The sequence below is a fragment of the Lactuca sativa genome, chromosome 3 (genome assembly GCF_002870075.4).
Source record: "Lactuca sativa cultivar Salinas chromosome 3, Lsat_Salinas_v11, whole genome shotgun sequence".
Taxonomy (NCBI): domain Eukaryota; kingdom Viridiplantae; phylum Streptophyta; class Magnoliopsida; order Asterales; family Asteraceae; genus Lactuca; species Lactuca sativa.
Genome location: NC_056625.2, coordinates 60,340,572 through 60,362,278, shown reverse-complemented (window position 1 = coordinate 60,362,278; position 21,707 = coordinate 60,340,572). Strand labels below are relative to the sequence as shown.

The window sequence follows — 21,707 nt, the reverse complement described above, 5'->3', positions numbered from 1 at the left end:
CATAAACAAAAAGATGAGATATGAATTTGGTTTACACCTTATTTCCATTGAAAATTTTCAAATTCCAAACTTCAACACATAGTTAAAGAAAAAAACGTCTACAGCTTTTGTGAAATACTCTTAGTAAACACATTTAGATCTTGTATACCAAATTTACAATGAAGTTCTTTATTAATCATGATAACAAAAATATAGGTAGCCTGGACCTAACAACTTCCCATTTTGGAAATTTTCATGTTATTGAAATTACACTCTAAGTTTCTGTTACAACTAATTTACAATAAATATAATTGTTTGTTGTTTCAGATTGATGAAATGTTTAAAGGAAAATCATCAATTATAAATTACTTAGGTATCCAAACATCATTAGAGTCGAGGAGGCAACAGACTTCTTTTATGATACAGCAACCATCAGAGTAAGAAGCTTGCAAGGAAATGATTTGAAGACTAACATGATTATATCACATATCCAACCTTTTTGAGATGGGAATGTTGTAAAGCACAAAACTAGAACTTATCATTGGTAAAACGTTGTGTGAATGTAAAAAAGAATTGTCCTTACATTTTTCATTGCAGCTCTTAATGACCTACTTACATGCAACACGAAAGAAGGATAAAAACCGAGAAACTTCACTCAAATTGAACACAAGTTAAAAAAACTTAGAGAAGAAGATTGTGAATTTATCCCAACACAACATCTATAATGTTGTTCCCGCTCCTTATTTTCTTAATACCATCCATAAAGTAATAAAGTGGCGGGGCGGGGTTTATCAGGATCAAAAGCCTTTGCAAAACAAAATTTAGAATTAAAGTGAATGAATTGAGGCACATAAGGGAGATGGTTTTCTCTAGTAGATTATGGAGTAGAAGAGAAAAGAGGAAAAATACTCATGGAAGCTTTTGAAGAGATTGCGTTCGTGGTCTCGATAGAGGAAAAGAGGGTCTAAGTTCACCTCCAAACAGGAAATCGACGAGTATTCCTTCAGCCGATTTAGGGCTGGAAACGATGTCGGAGGTGGGTAGCTAAAGGGGGAGGAGACTGAGTGTGGATCGACGGTGATGTGAAGAAATGGGGAAGTGAGGTGGTTTTAGGGAATTTTAATCAGAAGATAGAAAGAAAAGCGGTGGACAACAATCCAATCCCTATTGGCTTAGATCAACTCCAACCACAAAACACTAAAAAATACTAAAATTGTGACTTTGTAACACTAAAATGCAGTTTTCACTTCAACCATACACAAAAATTTTACATTAAAAGTAATATATAAAATAAAATAATAATTATAATGGTGTTAAAAATAGTAAATATAATAAAATAATGGAGTTATATTGAAAAAGTACATTTGGTGTTGGGAGATAGACACACCAAATATGGAGGCCACCAAGAGGTTTCACAAAAATGGTGATGATTTTGAAGGTCCATTAGAATGGTTTTTAAAAGATTTGCACCATTTTAGTGGTCCATTGGAGTTGCTCTTAGACAGTAGGTTATGGGGACATCGGCAACCATTAAGTGCCATTGGTAGCTGGAGTCAATAGAAATGAGGTTTGCCTCATAGTTTTTAAAAAGGAATAAAAAATAGACCAATGAACAACAAGAAAGAGGTGTGTATGAGGCGGTTAGGTTCGGTTATTGGTCAAAACCGAACCATAACCATTACAATTGGTTAGTGTATTTTGGTAACCATTAGGTAGCGGTTAATATTGGTTTTGGTTAACGGTTTTAATCGGTTGATGGTTAATATCGATTAACCAAAATGGTCAATGATGACATAAAAATAAAAATAATTTTCTATTAAAATTAAAAAACATAAAGTTCTATCATTATAAAAAATAAATGATTGTGTATATATAATTGTATTGATATCTAACTCAACTAATTACCCTTTAAAATTTCAAGTCCTAATATAATTACATACCATATATTTAATATTATATTATATTAAAAATATTTATTAATATTATTGGTTCGGTTCGGTTTATAATGGTTCAGTTTTAAATAAAAACCATAATTGAACCATATGTATTAAGTTAATCAAAATTGGAAACCGAACCATATCTTTTAGTAATGGTTTAGTTAAAATGGTTCGGTTATATGAATTAATTTGGTTATAATTCAGTTTTTCGGTTAATATGTTCACCCCTAGCAAGAAGTTTTCATAAGATAACACACAATTTGTATATATAAAGAACTAGTTTATAACCCGTGGGAACCACGGTTACAAAATTAATTTAACTTTTATAGTAAAAGTTCAAAGTTATTAATCAATTATTTTAAATAAATTATTAATTATGTGAAATTATAAAATTATAATAATTGATTTAAATAAATATGTGAAATTATATCACTTTATAGTTTGTATTAATTTTATTTTAATTTTTATTTTAATTCTATTAATTTAATGTAGATAGAATGGAAAATTTAAAATTTGAAATTTAAAATGAATAATCAATAGGTTGACAAGTGACAAATATTAATTATGAGAGATAATATAGTGACACATGACAAAAGAAGAATAAAATATGCATTAATTAAGAGTTCTAGTAAAATGACACATATCAAAAGGAGAATAAAACTATTCTTTTATTACAATAGGAAGATTTTAGAATTGTAAAATTTATAATGAATTAATTTTTAAATTTTAGTAACCGTATATATTAATTTTAAAACTATTATAACAGTAAAGATTATAATATTGATAAATATATAGTATATAAATAAATATTAAATGTTCACAAAATTTATTTTTCTTTCTTTAAAAAATGGCGATAAACTCCCCAGACAGTTAAATTTTGGTGTTTCCCAATTCCCACTTTTCCTCCACCCCCAAGTTGACTCCGCAAAATCCCTAGGTCTCCGTTTCCAAAATCCACAGATCATGCACAATCGAAGTCGAATGTGGACCATCATCCCGCCCCTTTGGCCTCCGTTTCTCTTACTAGGCCCGCCGTCGAGCTTGTAGTCCATAATCATTGTCTCTCTACTCAGTCTCAGTCAAGCTTCTAGTTCATCCCCTTTTTCCTCCGTTTATCTGCTTTCTGTGACTCTCTCTCAGCCTTCTCTTTTCTACTCCACTCCGGCGGCGAACTACTGGTAACCCACTACGATTCAGACACCCTTCTTCGTATTTTCTATCCAGAGGTAAATGGCTCGAAACAAGGTAAAGTTCATCTGATTTTCTGTTTCTAAAGTATTTACACTCGCCAATATATCACTTCAGTTCGTATAACTCTTTGTTGCTAAGCTTTTTAACATAAATGTTTGATGATGTTAATTGCATATATGTCTAATCTCCACTTAATATAGTTCATCTTTTTTTTTTCAATGGAGTTACTGTTGCTGGTTTGTTAGGGTAAGAAATATGAGGATTAGTTTGTGGATTTTGTTTACTGATTTGTATTTGTTAGCTTATCGATGTTCCTTAGATGAATGCTAACACCTATTGTGGTTTATATTTATATGTGAAACTGATGTTTATTGTTTCTATAAGTCAAATTACAGAACTAATAATAGTTATGATGGTTACTCAAAGGATTTATCTTACCAATTTCAAGATAACATGAAAGTAATCCTTTTATATGTATTTATCATTAGTCACAGAGCCTTCTTATTTATTTTTTGTTTATTTTTTTTTTCATACATTTGTTAGCGCCAACTTAATTAATTTAGTTATATATTATATTAATGACACATACTATACATACTATCCATACCGCCTTTACCTTCTAGTAATACCCCTTCATTATATTAACTTTTTCTTTAACTATCCATACCCCCTTTACCTTTAGTAATACCCCTTAATCATTATAACCTTTAGTAATACCCTTAATCATTATATTAACTTTTTCTTTAAATGATTAAAATGATTAAGTAATAATTTAATTCTTTTTGACTATAATCAAGTAATTATTTGATATGCAAATAATTGATTATCTATTTAATCCATTTAATATATTTTAAATTTATAAAATGTATTACATATATTATTTGTATGTAAACTATTCAATCTATTTAATAAAACATTTTTATATTTTAAATTTATAAAACAAAAAACGTTTGTTATATATTATTTATACGCAACTAATAAAATTATTTTATATAAAAGAATTATATTTAACACATTACAATAATAAAATAATATTTCAACGCAACGGATTATAAAAAAGTTAAAATATATTTGTACTTAATCAATATGTATCCAAGGTGCTACAGAACTACGAGGCCTAAGTTGATTGTATAATTCAAAACGAGACCAATACATAGTTTCCCATGTAGATGCCGACATGCTTCTATGGGCATTCTAATACATTGTGGTAGGAGGCATTGGTAATTTCCTTTCGAAAACCCAACATATAATTGTTGCCATTTACATATGCCAATGTAATGGCTTTGTGGGGTTGAAACTTCTCGGGACCTCTCCAAAGAGGGAAACATGTCGTAGAATGTTTGTGGCTTAAATAGTGAACGATCACACGAAACATGTTGGAAATCAGGTAACCATTAAAAGGCATATGCAACCAATATCAAGAAGGTGCAGGTGTTTTAAACCAACACAATGAATCATATACCTTGTTGAACCCGTCAGTAAAAACTATATGGTATGTATAATATTGACTCTCTAACTCTTCAAGCAATTGTTTTCGATTATAAAGCCACTGGTCTTCATTGTACCCCAGACAAACGGCTACCACTTGAAACCCACAATTTCCATCACCTTCTACATCATGTATGTCGTCAATGTAATCATTAAATATATCTGGAATATTTCTCAGTTGGAATGGATCATGGCTCGGTGGTTTATCAGTTAAGTCAGGTTCTTTATTTAAATCAAACCCAACAAACTCTGATGTGGTTGAGAAGTTGTATTTACTAGGAGGTTGATTTTGAGGATTAACTTTATTTTTTTGATGTTTCTTCACACTTGGTCGTCCACGAGTGTTTTTTTGAATTGTAGGTTCTTCGATGTTAGTTTTTTTGAATTGTAGGTTCTTGAAGCTTTCTTTAAAATTTTCAACTATATCATCACACAAAATATTGTCGTCTACTACAAATGTTGTATCTGAAATATCAAGCTTCCCTCAAAAGATATCTATTGAATCCAATGGTATATCTTCACCTGCATTGAAATATAAAATAATTATTTATATAACATTTTAAAAACTATCTGTATGTGGTAGTCGAACGTACGAACCTGAATTCAAGTAGACAAAAAGTATGCAAACACGTGGTAACCCACAATTGTTACGAAGTTTGCAACCACAATTTGACGAGTCTAAATTTAGATCATTCAACATTTGAAGCTCTTTTAATATTATATCTATAGCTTTGTTCGAAACAAAACCAAGCAGTAACCGGAAGCACTTCAAATTGTGGTGATTGTAGCGATAACATATGCTGTTTTCAAAACTTTCGTTGATCGAAGTTACCTGTGACTGCACAATTTAAGTAATCTGTTGCACAAATATATCTAGATTACAATTTGAGAAGTCCAAAATTTTCTTTAACTTGGAATGGGAGCTCTCAACTCTATTGGGTGTGCGGTTTCCAAAATTTAAATGTTGATCAACCAAACGTACACAAACATTCCTTTGTACTTATTTAACCATGTATTCTCTAAGTATCTCAAAACACTTACGAAGTAAAATAAATTAACAAATAAGTACGTAAATAGTAATATGAAGGTTTTGATTTAAAACATAGTCAATAAACAAAGCTTACGTGGATAATCTGAGAACATTGATTGAAGTCGCTCATAGTTTTCCATGTATGCCATCCATGTTGGAGACCCAACTAGTATGGCGTGGCACTACATGTTTTCCTGTTAAATTTGCCACCAAACGATTCTAATCAACAAATAACCGTCGTACAAAAAGATGACCCTCCATATGCCGTGTAGGTGTATGATTATGTTCATCACATTTTACCCTTAGCATCCATCAATCAAATATTTTTGAATACTTTCCTTGCAATTCAAATTTACAATTAGTCTTTCTGCTTCCAGATGTTCTAATTGTGTTAATAGCTTTATACTCTCCACTAGGATCACATGCAAGTATGACTTTATACATGAATCCGTTCACATATGTTTTTGATAATTTCGTGATGATGACATATCATAGAGATCGTGTTGTGTTTTGTGTCAATTCAAACAATTCCTCACGAGACCTGAACATCTGAAATTGAATTTGATGTGTTTTAGAATATATTTTTTATTTCAAAACATCATAATCTAGTATAATTATATAACCTGATCGCAAGGAGGCAAAGTTGATTCCAAACAACTTAAACATATCTATATACAAAAATCACGATAGATATGTTGATATGATGTTTCACAAATACAAAAAACATAAGATTTCATAAAAAATAACTCAGTATTTTTTAAATCAAAAAAATAATGTATTAACATAAAAAGATATTTGCAATTATTTAAATAAAAAAATGCAGCTCTAATTAGAAAATATGTTCGATTATACTTTGTCAATTGAAGCTTTCACATGAAGCAATTATTTAAACTTCGAACAAAATATGTGCACTTATTTAAACTTCGAACTAATGGTTAAAATGAAATATTTTTAAACTGATGGGCTATAAATATAAAATTCTAAGATATAAAAATCTTACTTTCTCAAAATCCTAACAACATAAATCGGCCGCCAAGAAGAGAGTGACATACCAGATGCAATTTCCGGCGGCAAGAGTCGAATTCCGACGACTTCTCCGATTAAATGGTAGGCTGTTTCAGGCGGCTTCTAGTACTTTTTCAAGTCACTTGATGATGTTCATAGCCACTGGTCCAGCACTTCATCGGCGGTCTTTCTCGGGGTGTTCCAGTCGTGTTTCTCACGATCTCTCTCTCTCTCTCTCTCTCTCTCTCTCTCTCTCTCTTTCTTTCTCGTTCTGTCTTTCCGGGGATCTCTCGTTCAATACAATAATGAATCATAATCATCAAAAAAATTGTTCACCACAGGAACCAACGTCAATCAACAAACTGTCGTCGGCAACAACTAACCGACGGTAACCAAACCACACCGGAGATAGAAAGGGAGAAAGAGAAATTGTAAGAAAGACCACTGGAACCACCATTTACCATCGTTAAACACCTTTTTACCATTGTCAACCATTGTTAACCACCATTTAACACCCTATGAATACCTTAAACCATCGTGACCAGATTGAGAAAAGCGAGCTATTCATCATTTACGTCGGAGACATAACGATAGATTGTCGAAAAGACAGAACGAGAAAAAGAGAGATCGTGAGAAACATGACTGGAACACCGTGAGAAAGACCGTCGACGAAGCGACAGACCAGTGGACGTTCACGAAGTGTTGGACCAATGGCTATGAACGTCATCAAGTGACGTAAAAAAGTAGGAGAAACTGCCTGAAACAGCCTACCATTTAATCGGAGAAGCCGTCAGAATTCGACTCTTGTTGCCGGAAATTGCATATGGTATGTTACTCTCTTCTTGACGGTTGATTTATGTTGTTAGGGTTTTGAGAAAGTAAGATTTTTATATCTTAGAATTTTATATTTATAGCCCATCAATTAAAAATATTTCATTTTAACCCTTAGTTCGAAGTTTAAATAAATGCACATATTTTGTTCGAACATGTTATCTAATTAGAGTTGCACTTTTTTATTTTTTATTTAAATAATTGCAAATATTTTTTTTATGTTAATACATTGTATTTTCAATTTAAAAAATATTGAATTATTTTTTATGAAAGCTTATGGTTTTTGTATTTGTGCAACATTATATTAATATATCTATCGTGATTTTTGTATATAGATATGTTAAAGTCGTTTGAAATCAACTTGTCTGCTTGCGATCACGTTATGTAATTATATTCGATTGTGATGTTTTGAAATAAAAAATATATTCTAAAACACATAAAATTCAATTTCATATGTTCACGTCTTGGAATGAATTGTTTGAATGGACACAAAACACAACACGATCTCTAGGATATGTCATTATCACAAAAAGATCAAAAGCATATGTGAAAGGATTTGTGTATAAAGTCATACTTGCATGTGATCGTAGTGGAGAGTATAAAGCTATTAACACAATTAGAGCATCTGGAAGCATAAAGATTAATTGTAAATTTGAATTGCAATGAAAGTATTTAAAAGTATTTGATCGATGGATGCTAAGGGTAAAATGTGATGAACATAATCATGCACCTGCACAACATATGGAGGGCCATCTGTTTGTACGACGGTTATCTGTTGATGAGAATCGTTTGGTGGCAAATTAAACACGAAAGCATGTAGCGCCACTCCATACTAGTTGAGTCTCTAACATGAATGACATACACGAAAAACTATGAACGACTTCAATCAATGTTCATAGATTATCCACGTAAGCTTGTTTATTGACTATGTTTTAAATCAAAACCTTCATATTACTATATATGTACTTATTTGTTAATTTATTTTACTTAGCAAGTGTTTTGAGATACGTAGAGGATATATGGTTAAATAAGTACAAAGAAATGTTTGTGTCGGTTTGGGTTGATCAACATCTAAATTTTTGAAACCACACATCTAATAGAGTTGAGGGTGCACATTCCAAGTTAAAGAAATTTTTGGACTTCCCAAATTGTAATCTAGATATATTTGTGCAACAGATTACTTAAATTGTGCAGTTACATACAACTTTGATCAACGAAAGTCTTGAAAACAACATATATTATCGCTACAATCACCACAATTTGAAGTGCTTTCGGTTACTGCGTTGTTTTGTTTCGAACAAAGCTTTAGATATAATATTAGGAGAGCTTCAAAGGTTGAATGATATAAATTCAGACTCCTCAGATTGTGGTTGAAAACTTCGTAATTGTTGTGGGTTACCATGTGCTTGCATACTTTTTGTCTACTCCAATCCAGGTTCGTACGTTCAACTACCACATACAGATAGTTTTTAAAATGTTATATAAATAATTATTTTATATTTTAATGCAGGTGAAGATATACCTTTGGATTCAATAGATATCTTTTGGAGGAAACTTGATATTTCAGATACGACACCTGTAGTAGACGATAATATTTTGTGTGATGATATAGTTGAAAAAATTAAAGAAAGCTTCATGAAGCAATCAAAAGCCGAGAAAAACAACCTTATATGAGAAAGCTACAAGAGATATATGATCCACAAAAAACTAACATTGGAGAACTTACATTTCAAAAAAAAAAAAAAAAAAACACTCGTGGACGACGAAAAAAAGAAAGCCAATCCTCCAAATCAAGCTCCTAGTAGATACAAGTTCTCAACCACATTAAAGTTTGTTGGGTTTGATTTAAATAAAGAACCTGACTTAACTGATGAACCACCGAGCCATGATCCATTCCAATTGAGAAATATTCCAGATATATTTCATGATTACATTGACGATATGATGTAGAAGGTGATGGAAATTGTAGGTTTCGAGCGGTAGCCGTTTGTCTGGGTTACAATGAAGACCAGTGGCTTTATAATCGAGGGATTGGAAATCCTTGGAGGGTTAGAGGGATTGGAAATCCTTCTAATCTTTGGTGCTGTAAGAGCTTTGTCGAAACAAAGTAGGGGAGAATCATTCGGGGATCTAGAATTAGAAGTAGTTGTGAAACTAGGAGGAGTTTCGCATTCCCATCGGGGAGGATGGTAGCCCAAGTGATTGTTTGAATTAAGGATTGTGTGGATGGGAGTTTGGAAAACTTCCCAATTTTTGGGTTCATGCCTTCTTGGTGTCGGGTAGCAAGCTTTGGGGATCCAGTTATGACTCTAGTTCAGCTTGGGTGTTAGGTCGAGTGTGTGCTTAACTTTGGATGTCTTCGAATTGATAGATTAGCGGTAAGGCTTTGGGCGACAGTTTGTAAGACTGTGGGGGGCCGTAGCATTCACTAGTTCGTAGAAAATGTAGGAGTGTTATAAGACTGCATGGTGGCCCATAGCATTCACTAGTCCGCAGATAATGTAGGCGTGTCATAAGACTGCGGGGTGGCGCATAGCATTCACTAGGGGTTGGTTGTAAGACTGTGGGGTGGCTTGTAGCATTCACCGGTCCTGTGCAGCGAGAGAGTGTGGCAAATTTATGATTTGCTCACGGTTCTTCGGATGGTTTGGGCCAGGGTGGGCCAGTTCGTAAGGCCGTGGGTGAGCCACAGTGTATCCATAATCAGGAAATGGAAGGTCACGGGAGACCAAGTAAGATGTAAGACTACAGTTGGTCTTGTAGCGTTCAGTTTAGCATTAGATTTGGTGACTAGATGGTTTAGGTAGTTGTTGTCAGCCGGGGTTTTCTTTAGGAAGTCACGTGTGGCGACTGTGGGAGTGTCTTTTGGCTCAACATTCGGGCGGGAATTCAGTATTTTAGATAGTTGGAAGACAAGTTGGGACCAGGGCGGTCTCGGCTGCTTGTGGGAAGCAACAAGGAGGCAGCGTGGTACTTCGGGCAATAGTTGTGATTTGAGGTTTCGTGTGGGAGTAGGGTGACTGGTTGATTGGGAAATGCTAAGCCACTCGCAGTGGGATTAAATAATCTCAGAGTAATTGAATTGACCTTGTTGCGCAACTCTCGTATGAGTCTAACCGTTGCATGGATGAATCTTCTACTCGAAGGATTATTTGACCCTTCTATCGAGTATACGTGTTCTATAGTTGTATAAGGTCAGTGACTTTGTTCCTTTTGAAGCAGCAATGTGATCGGGGGTTGGAAGAATTTTGTTTGGTACAAAACTCTATGAGGTTGGCATGGTGGCGGTTCGGTGTGGGAGGTCTGACAGGGAGTTAGACCATTGAGACTTTAGGTTTCAAATTTTAGGTGAGGTAAGATTGGTTTTTATTCAAGAAATTGAGGATTCATTCTCTATCGGGCTTGAAGAACTATTCTACGGATGGTTTTAGTAGATCTGGATAGGCCGTTGTATGATCAGGGTTGGAAGTGTTATGTTGGTTTGTTATTCGTTGAGAGTTTGGCATGGAGTTGTTTCAGCATGGGCGGTCTGTCGGGGAGTCAGACCATTATAGATTTCGGGTAATCAGAAAAGTAGAAGTGGTTCGGTTGTAGGGGATGAAGGTTTGATTGCTGTCTTCGGGATGGAAGTTTTGGTTTAGGTTTCGGTTGTCTTGGGAAGATATTCTTATGCGCAGAATTTTCGATAGTGTTCCTCAGGTTTTTTGTTTTGATATGAGTGTTAGTAAGGAGCAATTTCGAGGACGAAATCTAATTTAAATGTACAGAGAGTTGTAACACCCGAAATATAAAAGATTAATTGTGGAAGAAAATCCCCTTTCCTAGGGACCAACACGGCGAGTTGATGGTGGGAAACTCGACGTGTTGGAAGCTTTTGGGATGCACATTTTTATGGACCAACTCGACGAGTTGGTGAAGGGAACTCGGCGAGTTGGACGCTGATTGAGAAACCCTAATTTTTAGTGTGCTGCACCCTATTTAAAGGCCTTAAGTTATTTGGTTGGCCTCCTTACCAGCCTCCTTTGTCCAGAAACCCTAAAATCAAGCTTTACCTTTCATTGTTGAGTGTGAGAGCTTGGGGAGACCCTTGGGTGTTCATTTTTGGTGCATGTTGAAGGAGCTAAGGAATTAGGAGTTGCTTGGCCTGAATAAGAAGTCTTGGATCCAGAATCTCTGTCTCATTTGCTAAGTTTTTGAGGTATCAAGTTCTCACATTGCTTATTAGTTGCTTAGATATCTTCTTGGGTTAGATTTTATGCTTTTTAGCCATAGTTGGGTGGATGTTGGGGATTAGGGTGTCCCAAATGATTATTCTTTCAGATCTAAGGTCTACATGAGCTCTTTTGGCATAAATGTGCCAACTTTATGGATTTAAGGACTTCATGCATTCATTAAGTCCCTTATTAAGCCCTTTTTGAGCTTTTGAGCTCCTCATAGTCATGCTTAAGCGTAAAGTTGGAAACTTTACGTGACCATCTAGCCTTATGGGGTCAGATCTGCATTTTAGGGTTTTGTCTTTGATGATTAAGTGTTTAATGGTTAACCCCTCACTCTTTTAAGTCTAGGGTTTGGACCCATTTAGGTGGTTCCTAGGGGTAAAGTTTCCAACTTTACCCTTCTTGATCTCATTTTGGTCGAGATCTGAGCTTTGGAGCTCTTGGATTCGATGAAGGCATCTTAATGCATTAAATTGTTGGGTCTTGGGCGAACTCGGCGAGTTTGTTGGTCAACTCGGCGAGCTGACTTGGTTTTCCCCATTTTAAGTTGATAGAGAAACTCGGCGAGTTGTTGGTCAACTCAGTGAGTTGGGTCAACATGGATTGTTGATCTTAATTTTTTTGACTTTTTATCTTTGAACAAGTTTGTCCCAAGGGGTACTTGAGGTAATCTGAATTGTAAGTAAATGAATTATGGGCTTAAGATAAGGCCCATATGGGGATTGGGCCAAATTTGGAAAATTGGGCCATTTGTGGACTTTTATGGATCGAGTAGTTTCTGGCATTTTGGGCTTGAGTTATTAATGGTTCATCGGGATACAAAGTGTTTGGACTAGAAAGATGGTTGGGCCTTAAGGCAAGGCCATGTATGGGGTTTGTGCCCAAATTTGAAAAATTTGGCCATTGGTTGATTAGTGGGCCTTTTAGATTATAGTTTGGGTCATATATTTGGACAAGGATAGGTTAGGGGTAAAATGGTCTTTTTACCCTAGGTATGAAGTTGTGGATATGGATTGGAACCTAATTGTTAATTGGGTGTTGTTTTGGTCTATCAGTTTGGAAGTGTCGTCAGGGCAGCAGCTAGGGATTTCTTTCAGTGTGCTTCAACATTCGAGGTGAGTCTCCTCACTGCTTTAGTGGTTCAAAGGCACCAATCCCGGCCCAAGTTTATATTAAGTTGTTAGTATGCTAGGTGTCTTTATGACTCTTACATGTGCCTGTGTTTATATGTTTTCCGAGCTAAGGCCCGATGTCGAGTAGGGACTGATGAATATTTGTATGCTATGTATCTATGTGATTATTTCATGTGTGTGTTATTTGATATATGTTATTGCACGTTGGGCGGGCCCGTTTTATCGAGCTTAACTCGATGCCGAGCGGGGCCTGATGCCGGACGGGGTCCAATGCCGGGCGGGGCCCACTATATGTTTATTGTATGTTTCTTGTATGGTATGTGGTATTGGGGGAATTCATTAAGCTTTGTGCTTATGGTTTTCAATTTATGTTTCAGGTACTTCAGTTTTCAAATGAAAGAGCTCGGGACGATCGCAACGCGTGCACCCGTGTTTTCTGCAATATGTGATTTTTGGGAATGAACTCTGATAATTGTTTTATTTGAAATGCTTTTCAATGTTTGGACAAATATAAAATAGAGTTTTGATTATAATAAAAATGAACTTTTTATCCTTGATTTTTGGGATGTTTCATACACCTTGCATATCAACCCAAACCGCAAATAATCTATATGTTTGAAATGTTCTTTTGTATTTATAATTTATGGTTATCATCATCACAAAGACAACTAGAAACTGTAAGTAATATAGTGTATTTGGGATGAGAAGGTTTTATCCTTCAAACAACCAAAACGTAAGAGAACAACCCAGATCTGATACTCTTCTTCAAGAAAAAAAAATGAAACCGTGAAGGAAAAACTAAACTCTCCTGAGAGACGTAATAACCAAATCCGAAAAAGAATCATTTTTATTTATCTGTTCTTAAGTTGTAGATATGAAAAAAAAAAATAACCTCACTTAAGTATCAGGGCATGAAGAAAAAGCTTTATCCTTAAAATAGCCAAAACACCCACAATAACATGCACATATGTTATCCTACCAAAGAAGTAAAACATGAAATCGTTAACAAAAACCTTGAAATCGTAAAATCAATAACAAAAAACTCACCTAAGTGTTTTTATGTCTGTTCTTAAGTTATAGAGATGCAGCAATTGGTTAAGAAGCCTGTTGATAGAAGAAGGAAAGATTAATCTAGAAAGGAGAAAACGATATTAGTTCTTCTAGGCATTTGAATCGAGTCGTAAGAGTCATGAAAATAAAAATAATATACAAAAAATTATATATAACATCATGTGTAATCAAAATATAAGCCGAATATTTAAGAATATTTACTAATTTGTTACAAATCCACTAGTTAGGGTCATACACCTCATAAAGTATACAAAAAATAACCAGTGATTTAGTAATAAAGCAAATGAAAAAAAGACTTGGTGTGTTTGAATCATAAAACTAAACTTCAGGTATAAAATGGTCATCATCATCTTCATCTTTAACCACCGTTATCTCATGGAAACCAATATCATCTCCCTCCTCCTCATCCTCATCATCTAAGTCAACAAGTTGGCTTTTAGCTTTGTCTTTAACAATAGGAACTTTGTTTAGGCTCCTTGGTCCTACAAATAAGTAAAGCTTGAATTTATTAAACTTGATACTTATTAATATTATAATATATAGCATCCCTTTGTATAATTTACATTTAATCCTTTTATTAGTACTATTTCTTTCATCTTCTTTAAAACATTCATGAACATCCATCTATGAGATATCTTCGGGGAGGCATACATCCTCATTTTCGGTAATCCATTCATCATTCGACTCCATGTCCGACAAACATATTGGATCATAGGTCTCCCCTCTTTCTTTTCTCTTTTGAAGTCATGTATCAAGGTTGATGTTATATTTAACAAACACCAATGCATTTAACCTTTTTCGCTCCAAACGGTTCCTTTTCTTGGAGTGTATATGGTCAAAAGTGCTCCAATTTTTCTCACATCCGGTGGCACTACATGTGAGGCTCAAGACACGAATAGCTAGATGTTGAAGTTCCAGGCACTCGTCTCCATAACTTGACCACCATTTAGCTACAATTTAATAAAACAAATAAGTAATAAGTAATAATGTAATTATTATATATTTTACTAGGTTATATTTTTCTTAAAAATTACCATTTGCATTTTCTTCCTCACCACGGCTTGGCACCAGATGGTGACACCTGGCCACGAATGCCCTGCATTCAGCAAGGGAACGCCCCGCATTAAGCACTTAATCAGTTAAGACCCATGTATGACTTAATGAGACCCAACACTTAATCAGTTAAGACCTCTTGCCAAACTTTCAGATTTGGTCCTAAAAGGTGACTTAATACGTAAAGTTGGATACTTTACACCCATGCATGACTTAATGAGACCCAACACTAAAAAGAAGTTTAATAAAGCTCTTAACACTTCATGGACCAATATCTTTCGAAAAGTTTGCATTTTTATGAACAAGGGACCTCCATGGAGCTAAGATCTAACATCCATGGCTTCCTGAGTAGATCAAAAGCTCAGCTTTAGCTCAAAGACCCAAAAATGCATAAACAAGGTCCCAAAACTAGATCTATCATAATGAACCATCAAGTAGAGAGTTTTATACCTCAACTGGCTTGCGATGATGATGATGAAGCTGGATCTACAAGCCCAAGCTACTCCCAAGCAACCATCAAGAGTTCTTCTTCTTCTTTCACTAAAACACCATCAAAATCTCACTTACAAGCTCAAAACTCACAAGAGGCACTTAGGGTTTCGTTTTTAGGGCATAAGGTGACGGAGGATGATTAATAGAATGTCCAAGAGTGAGATAAGTTGTTTAAATTGGGTGCAAACCCTAATTTTTCGGGTTTGCCCCTGAACCACGTACGCGGGATGTGGGTGAAACCCGCGATCAACTAATGGGCTAGTACGCTAAGCGTACTCATAGAGTATGCCCAACGTACTAGCTAGGGACCAAAATGTTAACAATTTGCATTAAAGGGACCAAAATGAAACTTACTAGATTACGAATGTTACACGATCAATCGGTAGGTTTTGGAAGAATCGAGGGAGGTGGTGGAGGGGGAAATGTGGGCGGCGCCAAAGTTAAGCCTGACCGATGAACGGTACCCGGCTCGCTTGGGGGTACTGTTCATAAGCACACTTATAATTAATTGTATATATAATCATAACACTTTAGTACTTACTTGGATGTCGTTATGTAATTTTTTTTTGTATTTCGTGTTTTCAACATTTAATGTCGTCACATATCGATTTTTCTGCACACGTGAATGCCGATTTTAAAAAGAAAATAAAAAAATGATATTATCGGCGTCACATACTATTACCGACGACATATGTATTACCAACGACAATGTTATTAGCGGTGACTATTATCTTTAATGACGACGTATTAGAGTAATAACGATTGACAAATACCGACAACGTTTCACCGTTATTAATTTTACCGGCGAAAATATGTAGTCTTAGCAGCAATGTTTGTCGCCGCTAATGCCTTGTTTTCTTGTAGTGAGGATCCTCTTATTTATTATTATTTTTTTTATTTCAAAATGGTTTGTGTTCATCAAATCATATATACCCCCAGACCATCTTTTTCACACACACGTCACAAATGTTTAAAATGTTATTCACTTATTTGTATGGAACGTTTCTTTCAATAACAACGTTATTTATAGAAACGTCTTTTCAACATAACTTTATCTCAAAAGTATTTTGTAAAAAGTTTTTATCTACAATATTTTTTATAATCATTCTTTCGAACATTATTGTATAAATTCTTTTTTCAATCATTTTGTAATATATATATATATATATATATATATATATATATATATATATATATATATATATATATATATATATATATATATATATATATATATATATAGGTTTAGGTTCATTTGAGACTATTATAATTTTGTGAGACCGTGAGACCAAATCTAAAAATAATTTTAAAATGCAAAATAAATGGAAAAATCCAAAATTTCTTTTTTTAAATGTTATTTTCGGAACTTGAATTAACTAAAAAAAATATAAAAAAAATATAAAAAAATAAAAAAAATTCCGTCTTTTTTTTTTGAAAAATACGTGAAATATTCTAAATAGAATATTTCACTGACATATTCTAAAAAATAATTTTAAAATGCAAAATAAATGGAAAAATCTAAAAATTCTTTTTTTAAATATTATTTTCGGAACTTGAATTAACTAAAAAAAATAAAAAAAAAAATAAAAAAAAAAATTCTATTTTTTTTGAAAAATACGTGAAATATTCTAAATAGAATATTACACTGTACATATTCTAAAAATAATTTTAAAATGCAAAATAAATGGAAAAATCAAAAAATTCTTTTTTTAAATATTATTTTCGGAACATGAATTAACTATAAAAAAAAAAAAAAATAAATAAACAAATGCGTCTCACGGTCTCACAAAATATAAGTGGTCTCAAATGAACCTAACCCTATATATATATAAGAGTTCATTTGAGACGTACATAATTTTGTGAGACCGTTATACCAATTTTTTTTAGTGAAATATTCTAATATTATAGTCATCGTAAAACTATAATATGTATAATGTTCTAAAATTATATGTTCTTAGAATATTTCAATGTAAATTTTGTTAAAAATATTGTTTTAGAATATCAGAATATTACATATATTATATTTTTTGAATAACAGAATATTATAATATATTTCATTAGAAAAAAGTACGAATCTTGAAATTCAACATCAACTACATATTTTTTTATTTTACGTTCTAACCCTACGGCGTACCGGTACGGCCGGAGAGTTTATAATCATAAATGATTATTTAGCGCCATCCGTTTCTTTTTTCTCCGCCGACTTCCCCACCACCACAACCGCCACCACCATGAAACAATAAGAGTACTTTGTGCAAAATTGTGTTTTAGCACCTTGAACCCGGCCAAAATTTGACAAACAGGATCATATTTGTAGTTTCCTCTATTAGATTTATATGTTTTTAAAGGAACTAGAAACTATTTTGTAGGGGCTTATTTAGCAAAACTAATGGGTAACTGGTAGTAGTTAGCAGGTAGCTAGTAGTTAGTGGGGTTTTGTTAAAAGTTACCGTGATGTATATTTTGGATTTGGAACACTTTGTTGAAATTAAACACTAGAAATTTATAGTGGCAAACGAAACTTTCTATTCAAAATGGAGTGTTTTGCATTCTTTAATTAATATAATTTAAATGTATTGGATCTTATCTTTCTTCTCACTTAGTCCTTGTGCACGCCATTTCAAGATTCTTTTTTTTCCCCCATTTTCGTGTAATTAAAGAATGGAAGAACTGGGGCTGGGGACCGTATCATTCATACGAGTAGCATGGATCTTTGCTACTTTGTCAATTGCTGTAGCCTGTTTTCCATTGCCTGGGCTTGGTTGGTTTCGGACAGCTCTGTTGGGGATTATCAAAAGAGGCAAGATTTTGCAATCCAAATCCGTAAGTGAATATAATAGTCACATACAACAATCCTATTCATAGTAATAAAATATATTTTCATCTTAATTACGATTTCTTTTATGCATTTCAGAAACTAACTGTGCCTCAAAGATTCTTCTTTCACTTTTATGTGGTGGGGGTTTTATGGACGACAATCTTGCTTGTTTCTTTATGGTCTTGTGCAATAAGAGAACATGTATACAATGTTTGGCTATCTGAAGCTGTATTTCTCCTTCTGCTAATGGAAGTTCAAGTTTTGCGACGCTTCTATGAGTCAATCTATGTTTTTAACTACAGTCCATCAGCTCGAATGCACATCTTAGGTTATCTTCTGGGCTTATTGTAAGTCTCACATATCTGCAACAGCTATGTATGTTATTCCTGATTCTCAAGATTCTTTTGCTGATATATTCAAGTTAATTACCCTTTTTATAAATCAGATACTATGTACTAGCTCCACTATCCCTATGCTGTAATTTTGCACCTCAAGTCTTTGACTTTGTCAGCGGAAGAGTTGGCATGTCAAGGCCTGGATTTGATAATATATGGATGTTTTTGACTCTTTTCTTGAGGCTTCCATGTTATGCGTGGATAGGTGCTGCTATTTTCTTTTGGGGTTGGGTACATCAGCTTCGCTGTCATCAAATCCTTGTACGTTTTTTCCTATATTTTAATTTGAAGAAAAGGTGTATACTTTGTTCTTGTTGTTTTAACATTGTGATAATTAGGGTTCCTTGCGAGACAAAACCAAAAAGCTGGACGAGTATGTTATTCCGAATGGCGATTGGTTTGAATACGTCTCGTCTCCGCACTATACGGCTGAAATTGTAAGTATCTCATGTGTGCATGTTATATAACCTCCGTTTTTACAACGTAAAGGAGGTTCAAATTACAAGCGCTTGATGTTAATGATGAAGGTGATCTATGGTGGTCTTGTGATGGCTAGTGGTGGTTCAGATTTCTCTTTGTGGTTGCTTTTTGCATTTGTGGTATATCTTTTACATTCCCCTCGCACTCGAAGTCAACTATTCAAGTATTTAAATTTATATATTTCACCGATCAATCTGTTATCTTGCAGGTGGCAAATCTTGTTTTTGCAGCAATGGAAACACAAAAATGGTATCACCAAAAATTCGACGATTACCCTCGTAATCGATGTATTATTTTCCCCTTTGTTTATTAGTTAACTTGCGCTTTCTAGATGCTTGTGTAGTTGTGTATGTGGTTTGCTCGGACCATCGAACATATTAGTGTCCCTTATATATTCGCTTAATTAGAGCATAATCCACCTATAAACATATATATTTTTTATAAAGTTATATTTATTACTAATTCTTTTTTTCGGATGTTATATCTTTCACCACTCACTTTCTTATATATATATATATATATATATATATATATATATATATATATATATATATATATATATATATATATATATATATATATATATATATATATATATATATATATATATACTCTCGTTCTTTATATTCCATGCAAATTTATTTTATTTTAAGTGAGTGAGTCTTAAAACTAAATACGAACTCATATATAAAAACCTAGATGCGAATTCATTCTCAAAAAATGTTATTGCTGACATTAATGACGGATTCAATTAGTTTCCATAAAAAGAGAATTAATTATGGATATCATTTAATATACATATAATTATTGAAATCATTTAATATCTTTATTTAATTAAATAATTATTTAATTACTAAATTCCTTTTGGTGCATTCTAACACACAATAAACGTAAGAAACAAAATAACTTAGCCCTATATATATATATATATATATATATATATATATATATATATATATATATATATATATATATATATAGGGTTAGGTTCATTTGAGACCACTTATATTTTGTGAGACCGTGAGACGTATTTGTTTATTTTTTTTTATTTTTTTTAGTTAATTCATGTTCCGAAAATAATATTTAAAAAAAGAATTTTTTGATTTTTTCATTTATTTTGCATTTTAAAATTATTTTTAGAATATGTACAGTGTAATATTCTATTTAGAATATTTCACGTATTTTTCAAAAAAAATAGAATTTTTTTTTAATTTTTTTTAATTTTTTTTAGTTAATTCAAGTTCCGAAAATAATATTTAAAAAAAGAATTTTTAGATTTTTCATTTATTTTGCATTTTAAAATTATTTTTTAGAATATGTCAGTGAAATATTCTATTTAGAATATTTCACGTATTTTTCAAAAAAAAAAACGGAATTTTTTTTATTTTTTTTTATATTTTTTTTAGTTAATTCAAGTTCCGAAAATAACATTTAAAAAAAGATTTTTTTGGATTTTTCCATTTATTTTGCATTTTAAAATTATTTTTAGATTTGGTCTCACGGTCTCACAAAATTAGAATGGTCTCAAATGAACCTGAACCTATATATATATATATATATATATATATATATATATATATATATATATATATATATATATATATTAAAAGCTAAAAAAAAATAAAAAAAAATACAAAAAATAAAGTTGGCCTATCACACCCCACACTACCAATCTGCAGCCCCGTTGTTGTGTTTCGGGGTGCGGCTCCCTTCCCCAAACAGCTTCCACGCTATACACCCATTCGGTCTTAGAAAAAATAAAATGGACATAATGTTTAATTTATTCATCCAATCTTATATTTTGTTATAATAAATCATAAAAATTAAAAAGAAAATGATAATTGAAATTCATATTTGTGTCTTTTGATAAAACATAATCAATAAAAAGGTAAGACATATGGACTAAAAAATAGGACAAATAGTATACTCCTCCTCAAGATGGAGCATGTAAGTCTTTAATGTCCATCTTTTTCAGTAAGGAATGAAGTTGTTACATGCCATGACCCTCAGTGAGTAAATCTACAAGCTTAAGTTTGCTGTCAATTGCCTTTGATAGAACATCTTTAGTCTTCACTCACCCACGAACGAAAAAACAATCCATTTCTATGTGCTTTGTTCGTTCATGATAAATACGGTTGTTTGTAATGTGACGAGCAACCTGATTATCACAAAAGAAACGGGTGGGTGTTGTTATGAAAACTTGTAGTTCTTTGAGTAACCACCTCATCCAAAGAGTTTCACTAACAGTGGAAGCCATTGCTCGATATTATGCCTCCGCTGAAGATCGAGATACCACAAATTATTTCTTTGTTCTCCAAGAAATAGGACCACCACCAAACAAAACTAATATATTCCGTTCTTGAAAGTCTTGTAAATGGACATCCAAGCCAATCAGAATCACAATATGCAGTCAAATTAGATGGCCCGTCAGGAGGGAGAAGAATGCCTTGACCTGGTGTTCCTTTCAAATACCTCAGAACCCGATTTGTAGCCTTTGAATGATTTTTTCTTGGGCCTGCTACAAATTGGCTTAAGACATTGACCACATATTTAATATTGGGTCTGGTAGCTTGTAAATACAGTAATT

General features: G+C 33.1%; 1 protein-coding gene and 1 long non-coding RNA gene across 2 annotated transcripts in view; both read left to right on the top strand.

The window, feature by feature from the left end:
* LOC122196864 (uncharacterized) overlaps window positions 1-13,368 on the top strand; it is a 14,889-nt gene extending 1,521 nt beyond the window's left edge. Inside the window, exons 2-3 of the long non-coding RNA XR_008230851.1 lie at window positions 307-3,161; window positions 13,189-13,368. This is a non-coding gene — a long non-coding RNA (uncharacterized LOC122196864). The remainder of the gene's footprint in view (window positions 1-306; window positions 3,162-13,188) is intronic.
* A 4,571-nt stretch (window positions 13,369-17,939) lies between these two features.
* LOC111877106 (polyprenol reductase 2) lies at window positions 17,940-19,601 on the top strand. Its single transcript, XM_023873646.3, has 6 exons — window positions 17,940-18,250; window positions 18,342-18,592; window positions 18,691-18,901; window positions 18,979-19,077; window positions 19,168-19,239; window positions 19,329-19,601. Exons 1-6 carry the CDS (start codon window positions 18,089-18,091, stop codon window positions 19,431-19,433), a joined length of 900 nt encoding a protein of 299 aa, XP_023729414.1. The 5' UTR covers window positions 17,940-18,088; the 3' UTR covers window positions 19,434-19,601.
* Window positions 19,602-21,707: the final 2,106 nt, after the last annotated feature.